The sequence below is a fragment of the Falco naumanni genome, chromosome 17 (genome assembly GCF_017639655.2).
Source record: "Falco naumanni isolate bFalNau1 chromosome 17, bFalNau1.pat, whole genome shotgun sequence".
NCBI lineage: Eukaryota > Metazoa > Chordata > Aves > Falconiformes > Falconidae > Falco > Falco naumanni.
In genome coordinates, this window is record NC_054070.1 from 7429162 (window position 1) to 7442533 (window position 13372).

Consider the following 13372-nt stretch of genomic DNA (forward strand, 5'->3'; position numbering starts at 1 on the left):
GGTGCAGCCCCAGGAAGGGGATGAAGGGCATTGCCCCCTTCCCTAAACCAGCCACCCATTAGCCGTGGGCTCACACCTTGGGTCTGGCCCCAAAGGTCCCACAGACACCCCACCCCGATCTCTGGCTCTTCCCAGGTCCCCTGGACCCTGGTGGCTGTAGCTTCTCTTCAGCACTGACGGGCCAAAGAGCAGGAATAGGGGATGGCAACTGCCGTGCTGAACAGCTCTGATCTCAGGGAGATTTTCAGCTGCTGGAGAGGTGGGAAGCAAGGCTCCCCTGTCCCTTTGCCAGTTCTGCCCTTCAGTTGCTTTGCAATCATGGGCTGGGCATGTCAGCTCTGTGCTTTATTTGCCTGATAGGCTTATGGCAATATTTGTTTAGGGCCTTAAGATCCACGCAAAGGACCGCAGCAACATTTTCCTATTGCGCACAAGTTCCTGAGGTCTTGTGTTTCAACCCCCTGCAAAGGTCAGGTAGTGGAAAACTCCTTTTGCGCTACGTCCGTGCCTGGGAGTTTACTACAGCCGGCCAAAAAATGCCAAAAAATGCCCTGCGAGCAGGAGTGAAAACAAAAGGCGCCCTGGAGCTGCACAGAAAGCAGCTGTGGGCAATGACCGCAGGAAAGCACAGAGATGGCACAGCGTGGCATGGCACAGCACGGCATGGCACGCACAGCGCATGGCACGGCACACCGCCTGCCACGGCGCGGCAGCCCGCCTCCCCTGCATGCCTGCCACGGAGCAACTCACCGCTCGGGAGCCTGCCAAGGGACCTGCACACCTGAGACGTCAGTGCTACCTACTAGCTGAAATTCAAAACCAAAGCAGATCCTTCTCCTATCAAAAAAAGAGAAAAGAGAAAAATTATGTCCTGTACAAAACTATCCTGTATTCAATAAAGTTTATTGTCCAATCTTGGCTTTGGAGCATTTGCAATACAACTGTAATATAAGCCTTAGCAATAAAGTGAGCACATCCACAAAATAGTCCATGTCACATCTGAAATACAAAAATTGAAATATTCTCATGAAACATTCAGACACAAGATTGATAGATGGATACAGTCTCCTATTTTTTATTTATTATTTTTTTTTGTACCGTTCCATTTGTTCCAGAAAAACTTTCTATTAAAAAAATCATTGCCTCTTTTGGAATAAATCTTTAAAATCATTTCTTTTAAAATGCATCTTTCGTTTGTACAATACTAGTTAAATATATTATTGGTATTCTGCAAATGAATCACACCAGAGAACGTTCACAGTATGTGTATCCTGGCCGCTTGAATCTATTTTTCCTGCTGTAAGACAAGCATGATGCTGAGGATGAGAGAAGGCAATAGAGAAACCAGAAAGTGGGTTTCATCGGATCTGTGCCCAGACATCGCCGGTGGGAAGGGCCACGGGGACATCCAAATGCATTTCTTACAAGGCTCCGGCGTACGGAGACAGGACAGCGGTGCGGTACGCGCACGGTCAGAGAGCCACAGCTCTTGGCAGGTGAGATCACGTTGCTTTTCACCTCCTGTATTTCAGGATGGAGACGTGACGGCTCTCGCAGGACCTGCTCAGCCATCGCTGAGCAGCTCTGAGCAAACCTGCCCTTGCGTGGCTTCAAGACACCAGACACGCGCTAGTGCAAGCGGTTTGGCCACGTAAAGCCAGGCAGGCGCCCGCCCCCCGGTCCAGTCTCTTCCCCGTGCCCTGGGACACACACACTAAACCTTTTACATTGCTCAGTCCCATGGGTTAGACTCTTTCTCTAATGTTTTCCCATCTAATTGGTCCTAGCCTGCTCTGGGAGCTCCTTTTTTATGCTAGCCTAATTTCTGACTGAAGGTAAGTCATGGGAAAAAAAAAACAAAACAAAACATTTGAGAAGCTTGGGAAAATGGCCTTCTAATTACGGGGGTTTTTTTCATCGTGTGTAAGGGAGAGGGAAATCCACTTAACTTGTCCTTAGTCTCCAAGATACAATGTAGTTTTGTTATTCAAAATCTTAACATAGATCTGGCAATGGGCTGAGCCAGGAAAGGCGTGTGCATGTGTGTATGGAGACAGTGAAATTAAATAGCTCTCTGCCTGTAAGTTTTATTGTTGTCTCATATCACGGACCTTGCTTTACACGTTACTTTACTTACATTTCTTTAAGTAGCTATCAGCAAGAAAGATGGAAGAATACAGCCTTTCCTGAGGGTACAGCCAAAAATCCCATCTTCCACCAGAACTGGTAAACAAACAAAAAAATTGCAAGAAAAATGTCTGGAAGACAAAGCAACAGTTTCCTTTTGTCAAAACTCCCCATCTGCGAGGAGTGCTAGCTACTCCGCAAAGCGGCGGATGGGAGAACCCACAAAATGAAAAAAATGCCGGAGAGCCACAGACATTCCCAGCATTTTCATGAGCACGACATTAAAAATCCAACTTGGAAGCTGGCTGGCACCCCAAAAGCTGGGGAAAGCCTGCCCAGGGATGAGCTGCCAGAGCAGGGAGCGATGCCATCGGCGGCAGAAGCCCCGCTGCAGAATTTGTCCCCTTGCGTGCTCGACTCATAAACGGGGGCATCCCAGAGCAATCTGTCCTCATCCACCCAGCTGGACCCCGCGGCCCTCAGGGGGGCTGTAACAGCATCCAGGAGATGGAGAAGGGGGATTTGGCTCCAGGCTCTAATCCCTGCCATCCTGCTACTCCCTTCCCTTCGCAGGCGGGCAGCGCCGTGGGAGAGCAGGCGCTCGGGGCTCTGCCAGCCCACACGTGCAAGCACAACAGCGACAGGAGCTTGAAAATCAAATCTCGCTCAGCAGGACACCAAATATTTACACACGCTGCTGCCCTCCTGAATAGGAATTAAATATCTACTAAAAGCAGTGGAACAAAAGGGGTTATCTTAGATGCGGGCTGTTAGTGGCACACAGGGCTAATAAATAATAGTGTCTCCTTTAGGGAGGATTTGTAGGAGGAAAGGCAAAGGCTACGAAAGAATAAACAACAGCCAACAGGCCCTTTGTCTTTGCTATCTGATCCCGGGTAAAGCAGTCCTGTCTACACGGTCACTGCTAGGTCTTTTCCCCAACACTTCTCCCCAGAAGTTTCTGTAGGTGACCCTGACCTTCAGCAGGAATCTCTCTCTTACGAGGGGAGCGCCGAGCCCACAGACCAGTCCGGTTGCCTGGTGTGGGCTGCCTCCATCCTCCCAGCGGGGAGCGGGACCGCTCAGCTAGGCACCCTGTGCCCCAGCAAGCTTTACGCCCAAGACAACCTCAGTGCATGGTGACGGTTAACACCGAGCAAGAAAACTGCACAAAGCCCAGCGAAACATGTCCTGAACGGGCTTCCCAAGAGCGAGGGGAGGGGGTTCCTGCTCCCCCTGGCCCGATCTGAGCGCAGGGGCAGCTCTGCTCCCCTGGGCACGCCAGCACTCCTCGCCCCATGTACCTGAAAGTGCTGCTACAGGGGCGCAGGAGACCGTCCATCCGTGAGCTGGCCTGCCTGCTGAGCCAATTCCTGACGGGAGCTGGCTGCCCTGGGAAGTGCAAGTCTGCACCACAGACCCCTGCCATGCCAAGGAAATTCCTGCATAAAACGCCTTTGTGAAAGAAAAGATGAGAGTGTAAGAGTTCAGACTTACTCCAGCCAACACCTCCCCTTCTGAGCCTCCCTACTGAAAAGCCCCACGCAGCAGGAGCCGGGTGTAGGAAACAGGCAAAACACTACTCTGACATCAGGGTGAAATGCGTCACTGGTGGCTGATGGCTATTCATGCTCTTCCCTATCAAATGGAAACAATTAATGAGCTATTCAGCCTGCTGTATGCTGGACATACCGAGAAGGGAACGGAGCAGGGACGGGCAAACCTCAAACAATGCAGACGTCTGGATGCTTGTCTAGGACGAACCCGAATTAAGAGTTTTGGTCTGATGGGGGAAGCTCAGAGGGTGCATCGAGCACTGGCACAGGGAGGAGTCACCCCAGAAGCTCTGGGGAGCTCCGGGGTCTCCACGTTTATACCTCATGCTTTGTATTTTCCAAGGATCACAGACAGAATGCCACACGGCAAAGCAGAAAGCAGAGTCCTCGCTCTCTGCTCGATGGGGAAACCGCAGCACGGAGAGATACTGGCCCCTGAACAATGCCTGCGGGCTGGCAGCGCGAGGGGTTAAGACATCAGCGTGCCCTGCCAGTCCCAGTGCCAGGTGACAGTCACAGCACCTGCCAAGTGCAGAGTCTCTGTGGCCACATCCATGGGCTAGAGGACCGGTGGGTGAGAGGACTAGTCATCTGGGACAGCCAAGAAAAGGATTTGAGTATTCTACAGTAGAGAGACTTTTTGCAACGCTCACACGCTTGAAGCCGTTTCAGGCTGTTTGCAGGCTGTGGGGGCGAGGTGCAGCAGGGCCTCTTCGCTCAGGATGCATTTGGCACGTTCCTGAAGTGTACGGAGGGGAAAACGCAGCAGGAGCAGTCCTCGGCCAGCAAAGCACGCTCAGATCTAAGCAGGCACCTCAGTCCCATGGCATTGATCTGAGTCAGGGCTGGCACGATCTGGCATCGGCTACAAACGTAGAGGCCAGGCAACGAGGTTTGAGGGATGATTTGCTTCTCTGCGGGTCTATTTCTGGTCCCCACAGCTGAGCTGTGGGAGGTTTGGCACCTCTCCCCCCCTCCTCTGGGTACAAATGCACTGAGGTGGGTGTGCGCAACACTTTGGTACGGAGAGGCTGCGCGGCTCGGGCTCTGCCACATCACGTGGGGCTCAGCGATGGGACGGGGGGAGATGCACTCCTGGGACACCGGCTGAGAACCGGGTCCTGCCCTTGTGATGGTGGCAGAGAGGGTCACAGGCTGGGGGGATGGCAGGCTCGGCGACGAGAAAGGGGCTGCTCCATCGGGGTCTGGGGAAGGCTGGGCACCGCAGCGGGAGGCAGCACGGAGCCAGTGCTCACCTGGCCCCGCTTCTGCACAGCCCTACCAGCAGGTACCTGCACCCCTAAGCCAGCCCTTGGTCTCAGCTCAGGACATCCCTGGGGAGCAGCCGCCTGACCGAATTTGCAAACACAATGGTGGCAAGGAGGGGGAGATGCTGCAGGAAGCAATGGGAAGCCCCCTCCTCCCAGCTGCTCTATCCTTGTCAGGACGCAGGTACCAAAGATGGGGAGAGAAAAAGGGGTTATGTGGGCAGCGGCAAGGGCAAGTAACGGGGGGCTGCCCTGATTTTTGTGCTTCAGGTGCAGTCACTCCAGTGCCAGGCGGGGTCATACCCCTGACTTGTAACGTCTCCCCAAGAAACAGGGGTACAGAGCAGGTTGTCTGAGCAAAGGTATGTTTCCAGAAATGCCTGCCTGGGCCACACGCTACGACCCACAGCCCAGCTTTGGAAATACCACTCCCTGCTCACAAACCCCCCCCCAGGCTGGCTCGCCCGCCGAGGGCAGCGAGTGCTCCCTGGGGCAGCACACGATCCTGCACGCTGGGCAATGCCCAGGGAAGCTCCTCGCTAGAGCACCTGCACAGGGGGTGGCAGCTCACAGCTGGTGGGGGCAACATGAAAACAAGAGGGGAAAAAGGCCACAGGTCCATGAACTGCTAGGGGCTGTGGTTGTGGGGATGGGCAGGGGGGAGTCTGTGGCCAAGGGCGCTTCAGCATCGTCCTGCTCGAGTCAGTAATTCTGCGGTGGGTCAGGTGGAAGCGTGTTGCCGTCTCCTTTCTCAGTGCTTCGATCTCCATGGTGACAAGGGGAACATGAGATCCACGTTTAAAATATACTCTGCCTCCTGTTCTTGCCTCGGGCTGAGGAACAAGAGAGAGAGAGGGGGGTCAGGAGAGGTCAGGTGGTGAGCAGCAGTTTGCAGAGGCTGAGCCCTGTGGTGCTCTGGGTTAGGAGGTTATGAGCCCATGGCATCCATGGAGAGGGGAGCTGTGCCTCACAACATCTAGATGTGACTTTGGCACCAGAGTAGGTGACAAGCAAGGATGCCCAGGGGTAATCTGGGGACTGAAGCAGGGAGCAGGTTTGGCTTTTTCCTACGTGGGACCCACTGGAGCAACCCCAGTGCCAGCATGGTCCGTGGCACCATTCTGGGAGATGCCAGCAGGATTTTCCCTAGTCCTACCTGACTGCTGAAAGGCTGAGCCACGGTAGCCAGGGTCCTTTTGAAGCTGGATCTCCTTCAGGGAGAAGATGGAAGCATCTAGGCAGAGGGGGCAGAGAGAGAGGGGTCAGTCCAGCAGTCCGCAAACCCAGATCCAGGACGGATGGCAGTGCCCAAGTGCAGCGCTGCACCTCATCACAGCTTTCCTCTCCCACTCCTCCTCCTCCTCTACACTTCCTACCCAAGTTGTTTCTTGCTCTTGCAGCCACCAAGCTCCCACCCCACCCTGCTGCGGGAGCACCTCTGAGTGAGCAAAGACAAGAGGCATCCAAGGAGACCTGGCTGCAACCCACCACCCTGGGGTTGCACAGAAGCTCTTTGCTCCACATCCCGCAGGCAAGAGGACGGCAGGCACTTACTGTCAGGCAGGAGATGCACCCGCTCTCCCAGGCTCTTGAAGTAAGCGTGCCGCAGGGCTGCCTCCGCCGAAATCCGGCCTTTGGCTTTGTACTGCACAAAGCCCCAGAGAAAGGCAATTACATACAGTCTGCACACGTGAGAGGGCATTCAGTGGACACAGAGGCCCCCACACACAAGGTGTGGGCACCTATGCACACCTAAGTGCCCCAACGACTTCATATGCTGCGTGGGTGACAGCGTGTCCAAACGCTGCGCACACCACAGGGGTGTGCAGGCAATTCCCGGTGCCGTTTGCACGTGCACAAGGCACAGCACACACTGTGCGACCATAGCAGTGCACCGGCCACGTAGTACCTTACAGATCATCAGGTTTGTGTCCTCCCACTTGTGCGTGAGAGGACACAGGGTAGGGGATGGTTCACCATCCTTAATGGGAGGTGGTTTGGGATAGCATCTACATGGCCATGGCTTATTCTGTAGTCACAGCTCCTCTCCTGCCTGGCTCCAAAATCAGTGTGAGGGCAGCCAGAGCACCTTCACTTCAGAAAACCCCTTTGCCATGCCCCTGGACTGCTCTACCGCTCACCAGAAGGAGGTTCGTCAGCAAGTCAATGCCTTCCGAGTCCAGCCTGAGAGGAGGAGGAAATAAAAAACGGAGCATTATTGCACCCTGGAGATATTGCAATAGTCAATGCAAGGGACAAGCTTGCACTCACAAGCTGCCAGCACCACAAGGAGAAAATGAAACTGGTCTGCCCAGGCTCCCCTTTACAACCAGCACAAGCCCACCATGCCTTACATGTCCCTGCTCAAAGAGGTACCTCGGGGCGTGATTTATTAACGGCTGGGCTCGGTACTGTGTGAAATTGTAAGCCTTAAACTCCTCGTTGGATGTGATTCCAGGCCAGGTGTCTTCTGTTGGGGTTCCTGGGAAGGGGGAGAGATGGAAACCTGTCATGCTTATTCGGTGCAGAGGGAAGAGCCTCCTGCATGTGAGCGCCAGGTAGAGGTAAGTAGATACTTCCTTGTATCTGTTACAAGGGAGTAACCTTTGAGTTTGCAAACCCTTGAGTTTGGTGCTGTTTTGTGAGGATTTCAGAACTTGCTTCTGTCCTTAGTCTTAGTCCTGAGTTTCTCCCTGGATTTATAGGGAGAACTTACGGAGGTCTCAACAAGAGCATTAGAGCAGTTCAGGGAAGGTCAGACATAACCAGAGGATGCAGTGAGCTGTCTGCCACCGACACGGGCATGAAAAGCTCTGAGTCAGGTCATCTCTGCGTGCCTTAAATGATGCATGGAGTCAGAGACCCCTGAACACGGAGCCAACTGACGTCCCCCTTCCCTTTGTGCATCACCTAGGAGTGGTCAACCGGTGGGTGCCCAGCCCAGGAGAGAGGGCACGAATGTCCCCGCAGGCTGGGACCGCGCATCCCGGGGCAGCTGGCGAGGACCCCTCACCCCTCTGCTGCCTGCCAGCCCGGCGGGGGCTGCGGGATCCTCTGCCCACGCCTGCCCGCGCTGCCAAGGCTGTGCCAGCCAGCAGGCTGCCGCCGGGCTCCCGAGGCTGCTGCAGTCAGCCACTGCCCTCGCGTGGGGACCGGGGACACAGCAGAAGACTCACCCAGCAGCCTGAAGATCAAATGCAGCTCTTCTTTCACCGTGGAGCCCGGGAACATGGGCCGTCCCGTGACCATCTCGTAGTGGATGCACCCAACGCCCCTACAGCAGCGGCAGGGACCCTGGGATTAGTGAGGGAGAAGCCCTGTGGATGCTCCACCACCCCTTGGCCAGGGATGAGGTTCTGGGAGAAGGAAATGAGCTCCAGGAGCTGCAGCACTTCTCTGCCACGGGTAACCCTTTGCCCCGGTGTGGACAGCACGCTCCAAAGACCCTGTGCCCCAGGGGACACAGAAAACAGCGTGGTCTCTGGGGGAGCCCACCACCCCCTGGTGTAACCAGCTCTGTGTGGGCATGTCTGGTGCTGCACTGGCAGGCAGAAGGAAAACCCCAGCCCACCATCTCGGAGAGCCCAGGAAGCTCGGTTTGGAGCCGTGACTCACCACATGTCGTGACTCACCACATGTCGATGGGTGTGGAATACTCGGTAGATCCCAGCAGGACATCAGGGGGCCGGTACCACAGCGTGACCACCTCATTGGAATATGTTTTTGTAGGAACTGACTTGGCTCTGGCCAGTCCTGCGGACGAAAGGGACGGGCATCAAGAAGCTGCACCTCCTTGCAATGCTGCATCTTCCCCAGACAGATCCACCTACCAAAGTCAGCCAGCTTGAGCTCTCCTCTCTCGTTGATGAGCAGGTTCTGGGGTTTGAGGTCTCGGTGCAGGATCTTTCTCCCATGACAATAAGCCAGGCCACGCAGCAACTGGAACATGAAGATCTGTGGGGCACAGGAGGGAGATGCATTTAGCATGGGGACACAGGCACCAAAAGTGGGTTTGCCCCAAGGGCTCTTAAACTCATGGTCAGAAAAGACCCCTCGAAGTTGGCCTGGGGTGGGACACATGCAGACAAGTGTTCAGGCTCATTGCCAGCACTCCAGAAAAGGGGATGAACAAAGTCTGCATGCACAGGAATTTTATTTAGGGTGGCAATGACTGGAGAAATGCTGGCAGACCATCAAAGCAGGCTGAGAAAGGTCAAAGAAGAGTAACAAGGCTGAACTGAAGAGAGAAGGGGCATCCAGACTCACCCAGCCCTGCAAGACCCTAGACTGCACTCAAGGCGAGTGAGGGGCAGGGGTACAGGGTCCCAGGCAGCACCATCTCACCTTCACATTGTGCACGCTCATCAGGTTCCCACAGTTATCGAGGTACTGCTTGAGGTCGTTGTCCTGCAGCAGGAAGCAGCTGTCAGCCTGGCCTTCCCTTGGCCCCATCACCCACCCACAGAAAGCAGCCACCCCCCCATTCCTGCAGGACGGCAGCCGCCCCCCCCCCCCCATGCCTGCAGAAAGGCAGCCATCCCCCCGTTCCTGCAGGAGGGGAGCCATCCCCCCGTTCCTGCAGGAGGGGAGCCATCCCCCCGTTCCTGCAGGAGGGGAGCCATCCCCCCGTTCCTGCAGAAAGGCAGCCATCCCCCCGTTCCTGCAGGAGGGGAGCCATCCCCCCGTTCCTGCAGGAGGGGAGCCATCCCCCGGTTCCTGCAGGAGGGGAGCCATCCCCCCGTTCCTGCAGAAAGGCAGCCATCCCCCCGTTCCTGCAGAAAGGCAGCCATCCCCCCGTTCCTGCAGGAGGGGAGCCATCCCCCCGTTCCTGCAGAAAGGCAGCCATCCCCCCGTTCCTGCAGGAGGGGAGCCATCCCCCCGTTCCTGCAGAAAGCCCCCCTAGACCCACCAGGTACTCGAAGACAAGGGTGAGGGAGCGCTCCGTGTGGATGATGTCGTGCAGGGTCACGATGTTGGCGTGTTTCAGGTTCTTCAGCAGCGACACTGCGAGGAGAGGAGGCGGCAGGTTGGGGCAGCGGGACCTGGGGCTGCGTGACTGCGGGTACCACATCCACCCGCACGCCCATCCCAGATCTGCCTGTGACCCAGCGCTGCTCACCAGGGCTGGGATGGGCAAAAGCCCCTCCTGCCCTCACCTTCCCGAATGGCCGTGCAAGGTGCCCCTTCCTCATGCTCCAGGCGGATTTCCTTCAGGGCAACGAGGTTTTCGGTCAGCTTGCTGCGTCCCTTGAAGACAGTGGCATAAGTGCCCTGGGTGGGGAGAGAGAAAATACAAGCTGTGCAGACCATTTACCAGGGCTGTACAACACCGACCTGTTCCATAACATTTGGAGGAAGGATCATTGGAAGCTGCAGGGCCAAGTCTGAAGTTCACAGAAAGATGTGGTCTAAAAATTGCTGAATATTGAAGAAATTTGGCTACAGTCTGCCCTTTGCACTTCAGGCTGCCCTTCTAATTTAATTTAAATCCTTACAGGGGTTTCACAGGCTACTCACCTCTCCCAGTTTGTCCAGTTTGACATAGGTTTCCAGCTTTCCAAACCCAATATCTGACTGTAAGAAAGAAAGGAAAACATCACTGGGAAGGATCTCACCCAGGGATGGCTTCACCTGTGGGGGGGGAAGGTCAAGGACACTGGACAGTAACAGCTGGGGTGGCAGATCAATGAAGGCAGGTGTCTGCACGCAGAAGCCCAGCTGGTCTAAGTACATAAAGCCCATTACTTTCCCGGAGAAACCCTGCGGGCCACCAGGCAATCGATCAGAAAAACCTTCACAACCCGCTGGCTGCTTAAGCAAAACGGATGGCACCTGCAGCGCGTACCCCAGAGCGACCACAGCCTGCACCCCTGCCCCCTCCCCTGCAGGTCCGTCTCCTCTCACCCACCACCCCGACACAACAGCAGCAGCAGTAGCAGTCGAGTTGAACAGCAGCAGTGATTTGCAAAAAGCAGATGCCCTCATTGTCGGAGAAGCCTTGCAGGATGCTACTGCTGATGCCCAGCATTTTCTTGAGCGCTTTCCTGCATCCTGGTCTTGACTGTGACTCTGTTCGTTTCTCTGTGTGCGGTTCAAATCAAGTGTGAGAGGGACATTTTCCCATTTGGAGCAGTAGCTCTTTAACGCACTGCTGAGACCTGCTCTCGTGTACCCAGTGAGGGAAGGGCAATCACTGCAAGGGCACAGCTCTAGGTGTCACTCCTAGAAGACCCCTGAAAGTGCAGTTTTCTGCGGGGACAGAGACACCTCCTTGGTTAGTCTGGATTACCTGTGTGCCGGGGCAGGGGATGGGTCCCAGCACGGCCCGGGGCACGTGACCGCTCGTTAAGCTTAATAAACCGGTGTCATTGTCCCACAAGGTATGTTTGCATCAGCGTAGTCCCAGGCCAGCAGCCCAGCTAAAGCCCCCCCAGCCCAACAGCACTGGCCCCCATCCTGAGCCAAGGGCTCATGCCGTGCCGCTCACCAGCAGCAGATGGAGCTGGATGGACAGCTGTCAATCAGCAGGGCAAAGACGCGGGCTGTGCAAGGAAAGGGTACCCTGGGGGAGGCGCTGAAGGAGCCCCCTGCACTTGTGCCCAGGGCTCTGCCTGGAGCACCAGCAGCCCCAGGTCTGGGGTGCTCTCGCAGCCTGCCCTGCCCATCAGATCTGCCCCACGGGAAGGCTTTGCCCTTGCACCAGGCACCGACCAGACCACCAAGCTCCCACAAGCTGCCACGCACAGCGAGGAAGCTGCTTTCTTGCTCACGCAGGCTGGATCTGCCACCAGCAAATCCCAGGTGGGCACAGTATTTTTACTCCGTTTTGCCTTCCCAAACCCCTCTGTGCACCCTGCAAACAGACACGTCCCGAGCAGGGAAATGAAGCAGCCGCTGCAGTCTGAGGTGCCGTACACCCCCCAGAGCACACTGCCAGTTTTGCAGGAGCATGTCTTATTCCGGGAGAGGATCATGAATATTAATTACACATTGCTCTGGCTGTATCTACTGCATTCATTGGACAGACCAGGCAGGTAAATGGAAGCTCTCCTTTTCTCCCCACTCTCCCTGAACAGGCATGCCAGATCCGAAGATGCCTGCTGAGACTTCACCGTTGTGTCTGTACAGCACGGAGCACCCTGGGCAGCGGGACACACGCTTGCACATTTGTAAACAGGGCATTGTTTTTTCGCTCCTACATATGCTGATGCTCCACAGTAAAGAAACTGAAATGCCAAGACTAATGCAAAGGCTAATTCATTATTTATCAACATTTGCATTTCAACTAGCAGAGAGGCTCCATCACTTGCTAAACCGCAAGAGGCTTTCCACCTCCTCCCACTTGGAAGGAGCCAGGCTAAGAGGAAAGTCAGGTATGTGCAGAGGTGAGTGCAGGCGATTTGCACAGTCGTATGCAGACGTGCATGTGTAGGAGCGACCGAGGGAAGAGATGTGCAGGTGAGGGGAACGTGTGCTGCGGGCAGCCTGCGGAAAGGGGTTCGCATGGGCAGGAATGGGGGGGTGTATCTCAGTGACACACGGGGGGTACAAGGGAGCTTGCACAGCAGGGCATGACTGCATGGGTGGGTGGCAAGGAGCACACGCATCTGCTGCCTGGGATATATACGCATGAAGTGAGATGCTGTGCCCGGCACTGCTTGCTCTGCATGCCGAGACTTACCAGAGAAGCCCGTCGGGACATCCTGCTGAGGGGCTTGGGGAACTCCGGGCTTTCCATCTGCAGCTTCTGCAAGAACTCAGGGGGCAGGCGGATGTCCATGGGCAGGGAGAGACGCTTGCTGACATCCTGCGGAGAGGGCCAGAAGAGCGGGTGATGAAGGCACCTGATGAAAGGAGGACTACACAGAGCTACTCGAGGGGAAGTGCTCTCTAACCAGAGCTGGTATCAATGGCAGAGCATTTGTGGGACTGGGAAAGGGAAGGGGGAAAAGGGGGAAAAGGGGGAAAAAAAAGGGGAAGGAGTGTGTCTATGCACAGGGATGTGCACCGGGCTTTGCCAGGGACCACGGCAGTCACGCCGAGCACACCAAAAAGGACAACAGGGCTCCTGTCTGACACTGCCAGGTCCCCATGAATCAAATACTGGTTCTTCCAGCCAGCAGGTAGGTGGCAGCCGGAACTTTCCACGTCCCTTCAGCTCACTGCAGCCTGCAGCAGTACCTACCTCCATGGAGAAGCGCCGCTGGCTGCTGTTGCGGTAGCGCACGGCCATCGGGGACTGCCCTTCCACCTCGGAGGGGGAGATGGGGCTGGTGTCTGCTTGGAAGTCCCTGCCCAGGTGTCCCAGCTGTAGGTGTCCTTGAGCCAGGTCTGAGGACAAAGAGAAAGCAGAGCAAGCTGCTGGAGTGGTAGCAGAACTGCTAAGGCCCAAGGCACTTGCTTGGGAGAAGAGAGTGAGAG

At 55.7% G+C, this 13372-nt stretch overlaps 1 protein-coding gene across 2 annotated transcripts in view; it reads right to left on the reverse strand.

Moving 5' to 3' along the window:
- Positions 1-884: 884 nt before the first annotated feature.
- Positions 885-13372, reverse strand: part of CDK18 (cyclin dependent kinase 18) — a 40215-nt gene continuing 27727 nt past the window's right edge. For both annotated transcript variants that reach the window (XM_040616576.1, XM_040616575.1), the window contains exons 3-16: positions 13137-13282; positions 12633-12758; positions 10469-10525; positions 10108-10222; positions 9861-9955; positions 9296-9358; positions 8782-8905; positions 8584-8704; positions 8128-8225; positions 7328-7433; positions 7093-7135; positions 6506-6596; positions 6108-6185; positions 885-5784 (exon numbers count right to left, since the gene is read on the reverse strand). In XM_040616576.1, the coding sequence (XP_040472510.1) occupies positions 5750-5784; positions 6108-6185; positions 6506-6596; positions 7093-7135; positions 7328-7433; positions 8128-8225; positions 8584-8704; positions 8782-8905; positions 9296-9358; positions 9861-9955; positions 10108-10222; positions 10469-10525; positions 12633-12758; positions 13137-13282 (1298 nt within the window). In that variant the 3' untranslated portion in view covers positions 885-5749. The remainder of the gene's footprint in view (positions 5785-6107; positions 6186-6505; positions 6597-7092; positions 7136-7327; positions 7434-8127; positions 8226-8583; positions 8705-8781; positions 8906-9295; positions 9359-9860; positions 9956-10107; positions 10223-10468; positions 10526-12632; positions 12759-13136; positions 13283-13372) is intronic.